At 42.6% G+C, this 14,892-nt stretch overlaps 1 protein-coding gene across 5 annotated transcripts in view; it reads right to left on the bottom strand.

Moving 5' to 3' along the window:
• Window positions 1-14,892, bottom strand: part of syt7a (synaptotagmin VIIa) — an 80,940-nt gene that overhangs the window by 26,623 nt on the left and 39,425 nt on the right. For 2 of the 5 annotated variants that reach the window (XM_069708257.1, XM_069708258.1), the window contains exon 1: window positions 3,187-5,907. In XM_069708257.1, the coding sequence (XP_069564358.1) occupies window positions 3,187-4,385 (1,199 nt within the window). In that variant the 5' untranslated portion in view covers window positions 4,386-5,907. Of the gene's footprint in view, window positions 1-3,186; window positions 6,076-9,360; window positions 9,496-10,873; window positions 10,954-14,892 lie in introns of those variants that run through there. The other 3 variants (XM_069708259.1, XM_069708261.1, XM_069708260.1) reach the window with 3 other exon arrangements.

Genomic DNA, 14,892 nt, shown 5'->3' with positions numbered 1-14,892 from the left:
AATCCCCTTTTCACCCACCTTCATCCCTATCCCCATTACACTTAATTCTCTGCCTCCTCATCACTGCCTCCTTCCCTCCTTCCTGTCATCCACACCCACGGTTCTATAGCTTTAAGCCTCTGACTGTGTTACAATATCTCTGCTGAGAAAATATGGTGCTGCCAAGCAGTGGAAAGATATCACCCTAAACTTCACAATTTCATCTTTTTCACACACCGTCGAGGAGCTTTTCTTGCAGCACCATAAAGCCTGTTTAATAATCTCCCTGTTAGACATCTACGCCAGTGGTTCCCAAAACTTGTATGTCTGGGAACCCCTCTCAGATTAAAACAAGTTAATAGGACATGTCATAAACGTGTTCATTTTTCATGTGACGTTATGCTTATTTGACTGCGTGTTTCTACTTTTTACAACCCATTTCATCCATTCCTTCATTGCTGTTGGCTAAATATATCAATTAATTCAGTCCATTTTAACCTGTTATCCTTTATTCTTGCTTATTATACTTGTATTTTAAAGGTCCAGTGTGTAGAATTTAGGAGGATCTAATAGCAGAAATAAAGAAATATAATATTCATAAATTATGTTTTCATTCATTTATAAACACCTTAAATGAAGAAAAGTTGTTTTTTCATTAGCTTAGAATGAGTCCTTCATATCTACATAGGAAGCAGGTCCTCTTCCACAGAGTCCGCCAAGTTGCACCGCCAAGTTTCTACAGTAGCCGAGAGGGACTTTTTCGTTATTTGCCTGTTTCATGGCCAATGTAGATTATTTTCCATGCTGTGGTATTGCAGTTAAATCAATAATGTATTTTTTTTTTTTTTTTTTTAATCAAATCACGTTTTCTATTTTTCTAGGTTAATTGAGGTATTTCATAGACCTTCCACATACCAACTATAGAAGTATCTACTTGGCTGGGAATCAATGGCCTATAGAATATGGTATGGTGATTGTACTGATACTCTTAAGAATGATTGGTTATTGGATCGCTCTTCTCCCATCACCTTTTAAGTATGGGCATTTACACTTGAGAATATTGTTAAAACACTTCACTCAATGCACCGAACATTAAGGAAGCAGAGTTAAGAGAGGGAAGAGACGTTAATGACGCAAAGATAAATTGTTGATTTGAAGCCAAAAAGCATGAAGACCAATCTCCCGAGAGATCCATTTGGTCAAACGGCTCAGAAGATGGGATATCTGTGTCAATGACATCAACACATTCATTGAGCAATGATTCACACAGATAGGGAATCTGGCCAAGATTGAAATTAACTGGCTTGAACAATGGGTCATGTCTATTACTGGCCCGCTCTGTCACCAATCATACGAGGTGTTGCTTTTGCCGAAAAGGCAATACAACAATGACCACAGTTTCACATTTACAATGATGAGTGTAACAGCTGACTATTATGGGCGATATTCTCAGTGACCTTGGTGCTTGCACGTGTTACATCGCTAATGCTCGGTTCACCAGTGGTATCAGTTCAGCTGTGTCATACTCAAACGGCCTGAGAAGCTTTAAAGCACATAGCAAAAAAAAAAAAAAAAGAAAAACGAATGGTGGAAAGCAACTGTAAAACTGATTCAGTGCACATTAAACACATGTTGTACCTTGACAGTGTCCTTGCTCACCCTACATCACCCCCCGTCTCCCTCATCTGCCCTCCTCCCTCTTCCAGGCATGAAGTAACAATATGTTGCCGAAGTAATGGAGCTGGTGACATAAGATCAATGCTTCAGGGTTAACGCAAATCTACACACAGCTGCTTAACCCCTGGTCTTATACTGATGCACAGTGACATGTTGGCTGTGTGACGCGCAAATGCTCGCACACATGTCAGCAGGCTAGCAACACAACCAGCACACAAAGATTTATTATTAGCATCAAAGTTACTGTGATACTAAAAGAAACAGTTGCCATTTTAGTTGCAAATACTTATGAAATATGGATTAGACCGACTGCCGTGTCTCCTAAACAGGATATTTAACAGTCATTTCAGAGGAGACTCAGAAATAACATCATGTAATTGGGTGAGAGTGTGTGAATATAAAATATTTTGTGACTTTTCATGACACCATCACTTGAATATTACAAACTAGCCCCAATAGCTCTGTCCTGTAAAGACAATTGCAGCAGACAGGCTGAATGCCATCCAAACAGATGTTACTGTTTAGCAGAGCATACAGCGTAAACATTGAACATTTTTATCACAGAACGGGATAGAAATAGCCCACAATATGTCGCACCACCTTGTCATTTTTTATGCTCGACATAAAAAAAAAAATGTTTTAACAGATTGCTCAATAAGAAGCTTTTCAATTCATTACTACTCAACAGTGCAACAGCATTGTGCAGTCATATTAAGAAATGTTGAAAACTATCATTGCCTATGATGTATTAATTCATGAAATATTCAGTATTCATATCAAGTGGCTATACGTACCCAACTGTTAAGAACAAAATCTAATACACCTAATCCATAATTGTTAATATCAGTGTGTCCTGTGACATCTTAATAAAGAAAGACATTGATCCATCTCTGCACACAACCACAAGGCTTAAAGCTAAAAAAAAACAATCGCTTATTTGCATTCATAACTGTACCCTTATTAACATTTTCAATAGATTCTTCATATTAACCAATGTTTTTCTCCCTCTTCTGCATTAATCTTCATCATCTAACATTAACATGATCAGCTGTAATGTGGACTAGATTGCCTTTGTAACTGCATACAGAATAGCTCCTTGCAAGCAGAAGGATTTACGAGACGTCACAGTAAAAGCAATAACTAAACTCAAACACACAATCTCATACAGATGTGAACACACAGATGTGCACAAGCACGCACTACAAATTTTGACAGACAGAAGTAATATCCTTCCCTGGATATCAGATGCAAACTGAAAGAAAACACCTGAAGGAAGAAGCACGGAAGAATAATTCACAACAATAAAGGTAAAAGTGGGTTAGTTAGTTCTTTAACATATACATTAAAACTATTTGAGATTAAGACATTAAGCGTTGCACATTAAAGCAAAGACATACCTTAAAACAAATTACTAAAATAACTCTGCATAGCATAGCACAGCATTTACTGTTAGACACATAGACAGAAGCCTAACAAGTGACACTACAAAAGACTCCTGAGAGATATGAATGAAGAGTTGTAGAGACTCACAGGAAGGACTTGACATCCAGGCCGCGATTCCGGAATTGGTCCATCATGTAATCCCAGCTGCCAGGATTGGCCCGCGAGCGCCCTCCTGCTCCACCTCCCCTACAGCGAGAGGCACTTGCTCCTGCTGGGCTGCCCTGTGCACCCCGGGGACCGCCTCGTGTACCTGCACTCCCACCCTCACCACTGCTGCCACCTCCCTCTCCTTTCCCAGCACCCCCGCCTCCCCCGGGCTGTCCAGGTGCAGTGTGTAATTGTCCCAAACTCTGGGATGTGGTGGGGGGATGGCAGAGACCAGGGCCTGATGGGTGGATGAGAGGCTGCTGAAGACTCTGTTGGCGCAACAGCGTCCGAGGCCGGGCCGGCCCAGAGGGGATGTGCTCCAGCGTGGAAGCATAGGATAAGACTTGATCCCCAAAGCTGGGAGGGCAGAGGAGCAAGGAGGAAAGAGAGCGTGAAGAAGGCCACGGCCGGCAGAGAACAGGATGATGAGGAGGGTCAGAGGAGTCAGAGGGAGAAGAGGAGGAAGTAGATGTGGAAGAGGAGCCACGACAAGAGGTGGTGAGTTGATCAGAGGTGGTGAGGTCAGGAGATGGGATGAAGAAGAAAGGGAAAGAATCATCAGAGATGAGACAAGGTGGCACAGGGCAGTAGGGAGTCACAGCAGGAGAAGTCAGGTTGACGTCAGGATAGATGCAAGAAAGTTCACCCAAACAGGAAGTTGATGGTTGCGAGGTGGAGGAAGAGGAAGGAGAAATGGTGGTATTGGAGGACAATGTATAGAAAGGGGCAGAGGTAGGAGTGTTGGGAGGTGGAGACAGGAGGAGGAGGAGAGAGAACGAGAGCAACGTGAGGCAGCAGCAGTAACAGCAGTAGCAGAAATAGCAGTAGAAGGTGCAGCCTGAGTGATGATCGCTGTGTGCTGTGTACTGCTCATGTGGCTGCGTCGGGCAGCAGTGTGGCGACTGTGAGCCAGTCCTGTGCGTACGCGTCAGAGGTGTGTGCACCTTGCGTGTCTGCGCGGCTTGAGCGTGCTGTTTGCATGAGGGTGTGTTTCGCAGTGGCAGCGGTCGGATGTGCACTGTCCGCACGGGCGTGGAGCGGCTCTGTGCCACGTGACCGCGTCGAGGCGTTTGGGTCACGGCTTTGCAGCTTCCGGGCCTCCCCGACGAGGGTTTTTTGGTCTGATGAGAGATCCCCATTTCCCGTACTCGTCAGTCAACTTTTTCCATCTCTGACAGTCTCTCCTCCTTTCTCTCTAAATCTTTTTCGTCTTTTAAATACGTGCTGCACCTCTAGAGACATCCCAACAGCCAACCAAGTTCTACAGTATGCCTCCCTCCCTCTGTCAGCCTCTCAGTTTCCACTCCTCCCCTTTATTAATGCTGTTTAATTGGCCCGTTGCCTTTCTTAAAATGTCACAACAACATGAAGGTGTGTGACGGATCCTACATAGTTATTTACATGTCATCACTTGCTTACACGCACATCATTCCTGTGTTTTGTAGACTCCACAGTACCTCTCGTCATCTTTTTTAGATTTTCTCCTATCCACTAAATATATCCTCCTCTCTCTCAGATCACTGTGTAACCCAGACTACCAGAATTAGGTCATGAGAGAGCTATTCACATCAGTGAGTTGCAGTTTACTGTGCTTTGCATTACTTCATCTAACACTATTTTGCATAAGGCTTTAAGTGAGATATCTACCATATTTAAAAGATGCAAATAAAAGGATAAAAAGGGCAATGGCGGGTTTTGCTGAACTGAAACAGTTTGTGGGCGAAACAGAAAAAAAAAAAAAAAAGGAGAACAAGTAGAGTGGCTTTACACAGAAAGATGGAGAGAGTGATGGGAACGATAAGAGCAGAGGGTGACGATGGAGGAGAGACAGAAAATGGGGTGCGAGACACAAACACAAGAGACACGGACACTTATAGCAGCCTGAAAATAGAATCCAATTATAGACAGGGGCAAAAAGAAAGATGAGAAGAGAAGGCGGGAATGAGGAGTGAGGTAGTGATGAGCGTAAATGTGTTGTGGAGGAAGAAATCACAGGCACGAGGTGCCAAAAAGAAGGTGCAAAAATCACGAGGAAAAAAAATTAACTACCTCATTTACAGCACACTGAACACAGACCCTCAATCATACATCATGGCTGTAGGATACATGCAGTCGGCAACCGACGTGCAGTTCACATTCCAGCCTAAATCTTAATTTAAAGGCGGGCTGGCAGCATGTGGCGCATTATTTCCGTTAGTGAGAGGAAATGAGACTACTTCTGTGTTGCATTTTTGAAATGACACTTGCAGGCAGTGCAGTTCCTCACATAAATAAATCATATTGTCCTGCAGACTCACACAGGGAGGAATACTGTGCAGCTGGGCTGTTGGTGTCAGCTGAAGGTTTGAGTCAGTGTGATACAGCTCCAGTAACTATTGTTGTCTTCTCCTGATGAGAATTCACATTTCCCCAGTGGTCACACCTCGATCTGTGCCAAGACGCCCACCTCGTCGCCGAAAATGCACCTTTCTCCCTGCTGAACTTGACCTGACTCTCCCTGTTTCTGCTCAGAATGGATTCATTCATCTAATCATAGATGAATGAATGCTACTCAGGTGAAAAACTCATAGGAATAACATTTGCGTAATAGTACAGCGTTTTTTTTCTGCTGCACAGTGACAGAAAATTTCGCTGTTTTTTTCAACCCAGTTCTGAACTCACTTGCTGGGTCTCAATCCTCCGGACTGCATGTGGCCCTGGACGGTCTGCCACCTTCCGACCTTCACTCCCTCTGTCACCATGCTCTTCACGCTGTCACTGCGATAAGGACCCCCCCCAGCATCCCCATGCCCAGTTGCTGCCCCCTTCTGACCCCCTGACACTGCCCCACTAAGAGAAAGAGACAGGGTGCAGAGGTCCCACGGCAGATAGAGGGTATAGGAGGAGGAGAATAATGACAGGCAGAGGAGAAAAAGACCAAAGAGTGTGAGAAAGACAAACACACATACACACAGGAAAATAGATTGAGCAACCACATGGCTAAGGAGGTGAGACAGATCAGTAGTGTGTGAAGGGGCAGGCCTAGCTTTCCAGGCCAAGTGTGAGGCAGGAGGATGAGAAAAGGTCTGGAGTCCAGTGTGGAGGAAGAGAGGGATGGGGGGGGGAAAGAGAGCAGGGGAAGGGAGGCAGAGAAGAATTTACAGGGAGCCTGTGGAGGGTGGAAAACCAGCAACAAGTGCCTCCTTTGGGCCTGGAGGACCAATATTACAACTGCCACCATTCACTAGCGGCAACAGCGTGCGGACACTGCTTATTTAGCTCTTATTTTCTCATTCATTTAGGCATTTGGGGCCTGAGATGTGCGACTATGCAAGGCAACTCATTGTAGCAGCTTAGAGCAATAGGAGGACGGCTTGAACTCGAGTGCCTCACAAGCAAAAAAAATCTACTTATTTGGGAAGTCCTTCAAACGTGCATCCGCTCCTGTAAAGCATTGATTACTCTATTTTTAAACCTTAATCTGTAATATTTTGCTGTTTGAAAATGTGCTTGACATTTGATCATTCCTTAGAGTCAGTAACAGTAATTAGGAAGTAGTGAAACATGTGCACCACACAGTGGAAGATATTATGAGGGCAATCTAATCATATTGGCCTCCAAACAGGCACAAGGTAGAGAAATTTATCAATGTCCATATTAAGAGAAGCTGTCAGCTCAGATTTCCTCTCCGAACGGGTTTGGGTTTAAAATGTCACGCTGGAAGCAATGATGATCAAAAATAAAGAACATTAGTGCCCTCTGGTGACATGACTACATTTCATTAATATACGCGGCTCTCCTGCTCCTGGAGACACAAAATATGAGGCACTGACAGACATTGTTGTCTAGTGTGTTCACGTGGGACCAAGAGGGTGCTAAACTTGCATTACGTCCTTTTAGAGGTCACATTTAACTCTGACCAATTGACCTGACAGTGAATGTGCACAAGTCATCAATCACAACAACAGCATGGATGACACTGCTGGAGTAATAGTCAACACAGGAGACATGAGCCTCATTTATCGAGCCACGCACAAGGTGAACGTCTTCACTCCTTATTAAAAGTAGGAAAACATAAATAAATCGGGCTATGAATCACCAGGAATATACAACATTCAGATATCAATCATTGTTTCGAACTGAGCTTCACTGAGGGTGGAAGTGATTTACAAAATAAATATATTCATTTATATATTCATCGCAGCTATCAGAGGGATAAAATATAGAGTTGAATGTAAAGTAAATATAACTTGACAATGTAAATATTAAAAATGGCTCATATCGATTCCCTATATCCACTTTTCTAGGACTGTGTGGTGACTGTTGTCATCATAACATGCAAGACAAATTCAGTCTTGAAAACTGATAGAATTGAACCTCCAGTCCAATAAATCCTTAAACATGGAGACGGATCACGCTCGGTGGGTAACCTGGTTGATAAATGAGGCCCAGTGTCATTACAGGGATTGAAAGCTGCTGATCTCGAGAGAATCTCAAAGAGGAAATTATTTCCCAGCTGCCGGTTGGCTTTAGCGCCATATCATTGCTTGTAGTCAGGAGGTCGATCCCCGTCTCTCCCGGTGAAAAATATCTTATTTTAACTAAATGTCAAGTTTGTTTTACTGGCTCACACAACAGATTGCTGCATGTGAAGATGGGACCTGCTGAAAAACATATTTAAGAACAATAAATGAACCACTTGAGGGCTTTAAAAAAAATGTTTTTATGAGATTCTCAAGACACAAACACAAAGCTGGCTTTCCAAGATCAGCAGCCATCATCTTCAAGCAGAGTTTTCATACAGTAATTAAAATATCCACTGCGCTCACAAGACCACTGCTGCCTCCTTTCTTCAGGCAATTTAACACAGAGTCCTCAACAGCTAGGTCTGGTAAAGATGACTAGTTATTAGACAGTTTATCAGACAGATGCCTGGTAGCAGGATGTCCTTAGAGCCCTCTCGGTGCCCGGAGGGAGATACGTATGAACTTGCTACTGCTTTATTGGATTCAAGTGCCTAATGAGTGAAAAACATTACTTTTATTGGAACAAGGAAAGAAACTGTTACCTCGTCCCGCAAAATGATCGACAATAGATACAGTTCAAGTGATTCACTGGTAGTGCAGCACACATGAGATATTATATTGATGGGGGTCAGAGAGAGAAGCCACAGATGGATGTAAACTACAGGTGAACACTGGCACCACACGGCAACCTGGTGTAACGGTCAACCCTCCACAAAAACAACAACGACGACAACGACGACAACTGGCAAATTTCAGTTAACACAAGCAGAGGACAGGGAGATAGACAGATCACAGAAAAGGTGGGTTAAGGTATACATATCGATTTTAGAGAGGAAAACTATGAGGGTTGTCCGTCTCCATGGTTACACTCCATGGGAGAGAGGTGAGAGGTTAGAGGTCAGGAGTTAGTGTGGAGCGGCAGGGCTGTAGGGAGTGGGGGGGCATGTGAACATGCGCCTCTGTGTTCATTTAAAGGTGACAAGATGAGAGGAGAAGCAGCAGAAATTAGCCTGGGGGGATTACAGGGCTGTGCTGCTTTGTCGCCGCAGTAATAGTCCAATGACTGTCGCGGCATGCTGTAATGTGCATGTATGGCATTTCCTACACTCACACTTCCCCGGCAGATTATGAGTAATCATTAGTAACCATTAGTGCCCTCCAGTGTGCTAACATTGGAGGGGTTGTTATTGTTGGCGTTATTACCATTGATGTTGGAGATTATGTTAACAGAAACAGGTCTATCATAAATGTGCAGTTTTGTATTGTATGTATAAAAGTATTGTAAAACATGACATTTATACAATGTATTTTTTTAAAAGGCCTGTGGCTAAATATCCCCAGTTACTCAAGAGAAAATCTAGTGTAAAGGAAAGGAAAGGAAAGGAAAGGAAAGGAAAGGAAAGGAAAGGAAAGGAAAGGAAAGGAAAGGAAAGGAAAGGAAAGGAAAGGAAAGGAAAGGAAAGGAAAGGAAAGGAAAGGAAAGGAAAGGAAAGGAAAGAGGGAAACAAGGGAAGGGAACATGAAAGTAAAGGGGAGAGCGGCACTGCCCCTGCCTCCTTACAGCCCTGCTCAGGGGGAAGTCTCTTACCAGCCTTCGACCAAGACTCACTTGAGCGTGAGGCGAGGATCTCCATATGGGGCATAGGGAGAAATATTTAGTACGAACTCCTTGGGCGGATAGGAGCTCCACCTCTGCTGCACTGTGCTGCTGTCATTGTTATTCCAAAAGTCTCTGTCTAGATCACTGCGGCCAAAGAGAGAAACAGGTCAGAGCAACACAACTATGGACAGCCTGGGCACCAACCAACCATTCGCAACAGGCGCTCCTCCTTTTGGCCATGATGCCAGGCTTGGTTTGAGGACGACGGTTGTTCTTACAGCTGCATCAAATGGGAGTTTAAAATAAAACAGGCCTGGATTAATATCTATTTTTTTCTACCTGAAGCAGACAAGTCACCATCGTGGTTCGGTTTAAAGATAAAAAAAATAAATAAAAAAAGGTGCAGCCTGGGGGGAAAAGGCATTCAGAAAAGCTTGTCATAAAGCAATGTACTGTAGCAAAGACAGAGAGAGAGAAAAGGAGATAGACAGCAAGAAAAGAATCACAATTTGATGAATACATACAGCATGTGATTACATTCTGTTCATCGAGCACGGCACCACTGATGAAAGACATTTGAGTAAACATTAAGAAGTCTGAGCTCCATCCTCGGCGCGAGCAGTGAGAAAGCATGAACGCATGAGACACACGGCAGAGAGATAAATCGCAGAGAGTCAAAGTAGTGGCGTAAAAGGTGAGCAGAATCACTGATGTCATACAAGTCACACACGGCAGTGGTCAGAGCTGGAGCAAAGGGACAGAGTAGTAGAGAAAGGCAATGCACAAAGAGAAAAGGAGTCTGAAGCTGAAATGGCCAACAGAGCACACTAATGCCGCTGGAGCCAGTGAGAAAGGAAATGCAAAAAATTAAGAGATCGAAGAACCTAAGTCAGAATACATTCACATACAGTAGCCCATTTGTAGTGCTTAAAACCATCTGTACAGAAAATAAAGAGGAGAAGTCAGGCTACAGAAGAGAAGTAGGGATGAGCAGGTTAACAGAGGTAAAGTCGTGTTCTTAGCATTATGAATCTGACATTTTCCAGTACTGACCTATGGACTTGTTTTATCAAGAACAGAAAATGCCTTAATCTTAGTTTGAGCGCTGTAAGAAATGTTAGAACAAAATCCTCCCAGACATTCACACTCAAAGCATTCCACAACCAGTGCTGCCATCTCCCTCTTTTTATTTCAACCTGCACCATCATAAGCAAATGCAGAGGTGCGGCACTTAAAGGACACCTATCTTGCCACCCATAAGATAAGTGCAGGAGCAGACTCGTCCAGTCAAAAGCTTCACAGGTACAATAATGCAGATTTAATCTGTACTGATTAACATCACTAACCTTTTATTTATCATCTCCCCCAACATGCTCTTGTAGAGACTGTGCTCTTCAAGAAAAAACAACAGGGCTCATTTTCTGTCTTGTTTGTGAAGTGTACGTCGAGGGACTCAAAGCTGAACCAAATGGAGTTCATTATCACCAGATTATTCTACCCCAACCAGTTACCAGGCACTTACTTGATGGCTTTCTTCTCCCCTCGCCCACGTGCAGAGTCTGGAGTGTCTGCTGTTTCCACTCCTGGCTTATTCCTCTTCCCCTTAAGCCAAGCGGAGAGAGATGACAGAGAAAGCAGACAAACAAAAGGTTAGCTTAGATTTGTCCCCTGAAGCTGTGTATTTGCTGTACTAATTTCAAGTGTAAATGCCTCGCACATTATCTCAGGAACACTGCTATCAATCCTTTACGTCATGGTCTCCTGATTACACTAATCAAAGTCAAATCAAATCTGCTGTGAAGAGCCATTTCTGACTATGATTATCGTTTGGACCACCCTGAAATTTACATGGCAATTGCCTCTTTAATGTAATCCGTTGGGTACTGGAGAGAAGCCTCTAAAAAGTCCTGAAAAAACCTGATTTCAAATAGCCTGAGCATGACCTGCGGTAACCATGGAAATAATGGCAATTTAAAGGCTTTTGAAAAGTAAGGTCTATCGTGGGCATTCTTCTGGAAAAGCTCATTACAGGTAAAGGTGTTTCACATGTGTCACACTGCAGGTAATCTCTTGACACTTTGCTACGAATGGAACAGGGAGGGGATCAGTTTAAAGCTGCCCTACCCCCCAAATACCATAACTGCGACACTCAAAGTGATGCTCTGATACACATTGAGGATAGGCGAGGATTCTCCATCCCAGAAAATCAGTGGGAGGAAAAACACTTGGAGCTGTTAGCATGGCTCGACTTGTCTCACATCTTATGTTGGCTGAGGGGCAATTTCCGGTGGTAGGCTTGCTTGCTGAGAGCTGAGCATGGATGTTCTCGCTGGAGGTTTCAGGCCCATTTATGGTTTTGCACAGAACCCCTGGTTCCACTTTGCTCTTTTCAGAAGCAATGGAAAGCTTTGTCAGACTACAGCAGAGATCCGTTACCCTTCCTCAAACACAGTGTCAACGACTCAGGCTTCAGTGAGCTTCTGGGTATTTTGTTTCATAAAGTTTTGGGCTCAAATTGGTTTCAGGCTTGTTTATCTAAAAATATATTTCATTAACAAGTTTTCCTGTCTGGTCATTTCTGACTGTTCCCATCAATTTGTGTTTTGTGTTGAAAGTACAACATACGGGACAACTCCCACTAGAAAATGTGATAACGGACAATCTTGGTATTTTGTTTTGCTTTATTCATGGCCTGATTTCTGATTGGGAGGTGGGACCATCTGGTTTCATTTTGCCCATAAATCAACAGTGCGTGACACAATGGACACACTAGTCCTACTAACATCATTTTAAGGTTACACGGGAACTGCAATTTCCATTGGTAAGAGAAGAATTTAACACTTTCCACACTGATCACAGAAATATACAGTATATAAGTGGATTTAAAAAAATACTTGTACAATTGTATTAATCTCATCGCCTCTTGCTGCCACTTTTCTGTCTGCTATTTATCATAAATGTAGCTTTGCAGCTAGATTGCTATGAAAAAAAACAACAACATCCCCATTCTTAACCCGGTCCACCTAAACGCTGATTGGTCAATTCTTTCTCCAGCTAGGAGAAAACAGCCACCAGCGGGCATAATATCAGAACTATTTGAACTTCTGAGATGTGGACAGCGATTCAAAGGTCTGGAAGATGTATTCACAGTAAGAGAACTGTATCTGGAACTTGCAAAAGACGAGCTTCTCAAAACCTCAAATGAGTTGGGGAAGGTCTTTGATAAAAGCCTCATTGGTAATATACACACTACAATGCTGTGTAGACCTCGGATCTACATTATGATGTTGGATTTGTGACGTGAAAGACGGACGATAACGTTCATCAGGCTAAGGCTATCTTATTGGCTAGTTTGAGCCTCTGGTGTTTTGTGTTGGTGGGCTGCTGTGGCATCTTCTGCTAGAATATGCTTATCTGAGAGAAAACTGTTGCTATCTGTTGAAAGCAAGCTTTGACGAAAGACGAAAGACGAACTACAATACAGCTGACTGACTCAGAGCTACATTATCAGTGATCAATACAATGCTCATAAACAGCAGTAGCATATGTAAATTCAAATTATGCCACAGTCGATATATTGAGCTTCAGAACCTAACAGGCAAACAGATGGCGATTATGATCCACACCTTGCATGTTGTGGCTTTGGATACAAAGCCAGAGTTGACAATAGCACTGCTGAGAAAAAATGATAAAGCCCACACCAGCCCGACTGATGATATCCATTATACACGGGGAAACAAAGCCGCTCATGTATTGTATAATCAGCATTAAACTGAACTGGAAAGGTCAACAAATGAATAAACATAGATGTGACAGGTTGACTAGTTAAACAGCTACATACAAGAGTTGTGTGTAATTTACACACTGACTTCTAGATAAACTGTGTCTTTATAAACTGCTGCAGTATATGGAGGTACCTGGACAGGTCTGCATCTTGTCAGCCTACATTTTAAAGACCATTGACTGTCTATTATTGTGTGTTTTAGGTATTGATAGATGTTATTACTGTCTTGACATGCTGACTGAATACATAAAACCGCCTCTCACAATTTCTAACTCCATTCTGGATGCATACAATCACATCATTGAAGCTACAACACATATTTATAGCCAAGAGGTAGACTCTTCCCCATGCAAATTATTGCACATAAGCACACCACAACAAATCCCGTTTTCTTCCATGACAATTTCAAGGGAGGCAAAACTGTCTATATTTCTGTGAAGCAAGGACAAGCTATCAAAGGAAACTCATGTATCATTCAATGCTATCGTAAAATTTTCAGGAAGGTGGGAAGAAACAGAGGATGAGTGAGAGTCCAAAACAGAAAGAGGGGTGAGAGCTGAAAATAGAAATCAAATTAGAAAAAAAAAAAAGGAAAAAAAAAAGAGGCTACCAGAAGAAGAGAAAAACAAAGCCGGTGCAGAACAGCATGTGAGACAAAAGGATGGGAGGAAGGGACAGGTGCAAATGGTGAACTGAGTGAAACAGTGAGTGACAGATAGTCCCGAGTGGATTGGATGTGAGAACAAGGAAGGACTCGAAAACTCTGCAATGGGCACCGAGTCACACATCTTCCTTCCCAATGCACACACACAGACAAAGATGTACACGGCTTCAAAACCATCTCCTCTATACAACCCTCCAGCTCATTCACAGGAATGGATAACAAACACTCTATCTTCAAGGGAGGTGTGGAGATCCATTGTGATGAATATATCAAAGCTCACCAGCTCTATGCAGACAAGAGACAATGAAGAAAATCAACTCAACAACCCAAAGAGGTTTTTAAAAAAAAAACAACAACAATGGAAGAGTCTTCAATCCACACACACTGCTTTTTGTTTCACGACAGAGGGTTTAGAACAAACACGGTATTAAGTGGCATCTGGCTCTGAGCCATTACTTCATTATAACTCCAACTCGCATGATGAGCCAATTATGAGACATACACAAATTGTAGCAAGCCTCCACTTAGAAAAAAAAAATCACTCCACTAATACTTTTTAACAATAAAACCGCAGCAGAGCATGTTATATGACATCATTGAAGTCTAGTGCAGTAGGTGATCAGAGCTGTCGTAGTGAAGGACGTAGTGGAAAGAAGGAATTCAACAAACCTGGATTTTAAGTTTGTTTTCATTTCAGTTATTTTGAAATCTTGCATTAACAGCAGTTGGCTGACTAGTTTGACAGACTATTTCTTGTTTCACAACGACATTAGAGCCTCTCAGCCATCTTGATTCCTTTTAATAATGTGTTTTCAACATTACTGATGGAAATTGTCATCAGCATTAGAAAGGTTCAATCATTTAAAAACTGAGTAACTATTTAACATGATTCCTTTATTAAGACCCGTCAACGAGTTGAATCCCGAGTTTCCAGTTGTTGCTACCATTTCTTTATGTGAATGTATTGTGCTTGTAAGCTTATCAAGTTTTGTTATATTATATTTATAGGAGCAAAAGAGAAAGCCAGGTGACAAAATGAAAGAACAAAACTTTGGACTTTACTATTGGAGGCTCAACTTTTCTAAACGAGACC

Source organism: Brachyistius frenatus, unplaced genomic scaffold (genome assembly GCF_029030835.1).
Source record: "Brachyistius frenatus isolate BFR_SWC_R1_liver_20210118 unplaced genomic scaffold, ASM2903083v1 Contig_74, whole genome shotgun sequence".
Lineage (NCBI taxonomy): Eukaryota > Metazoa > Chordata > Actinopteri > Embiotocidae > Brachyistius > Brachyistius frenatus.
This window is presented reverse-complemented; position numbering and strand designations above follow the sequence as displayed.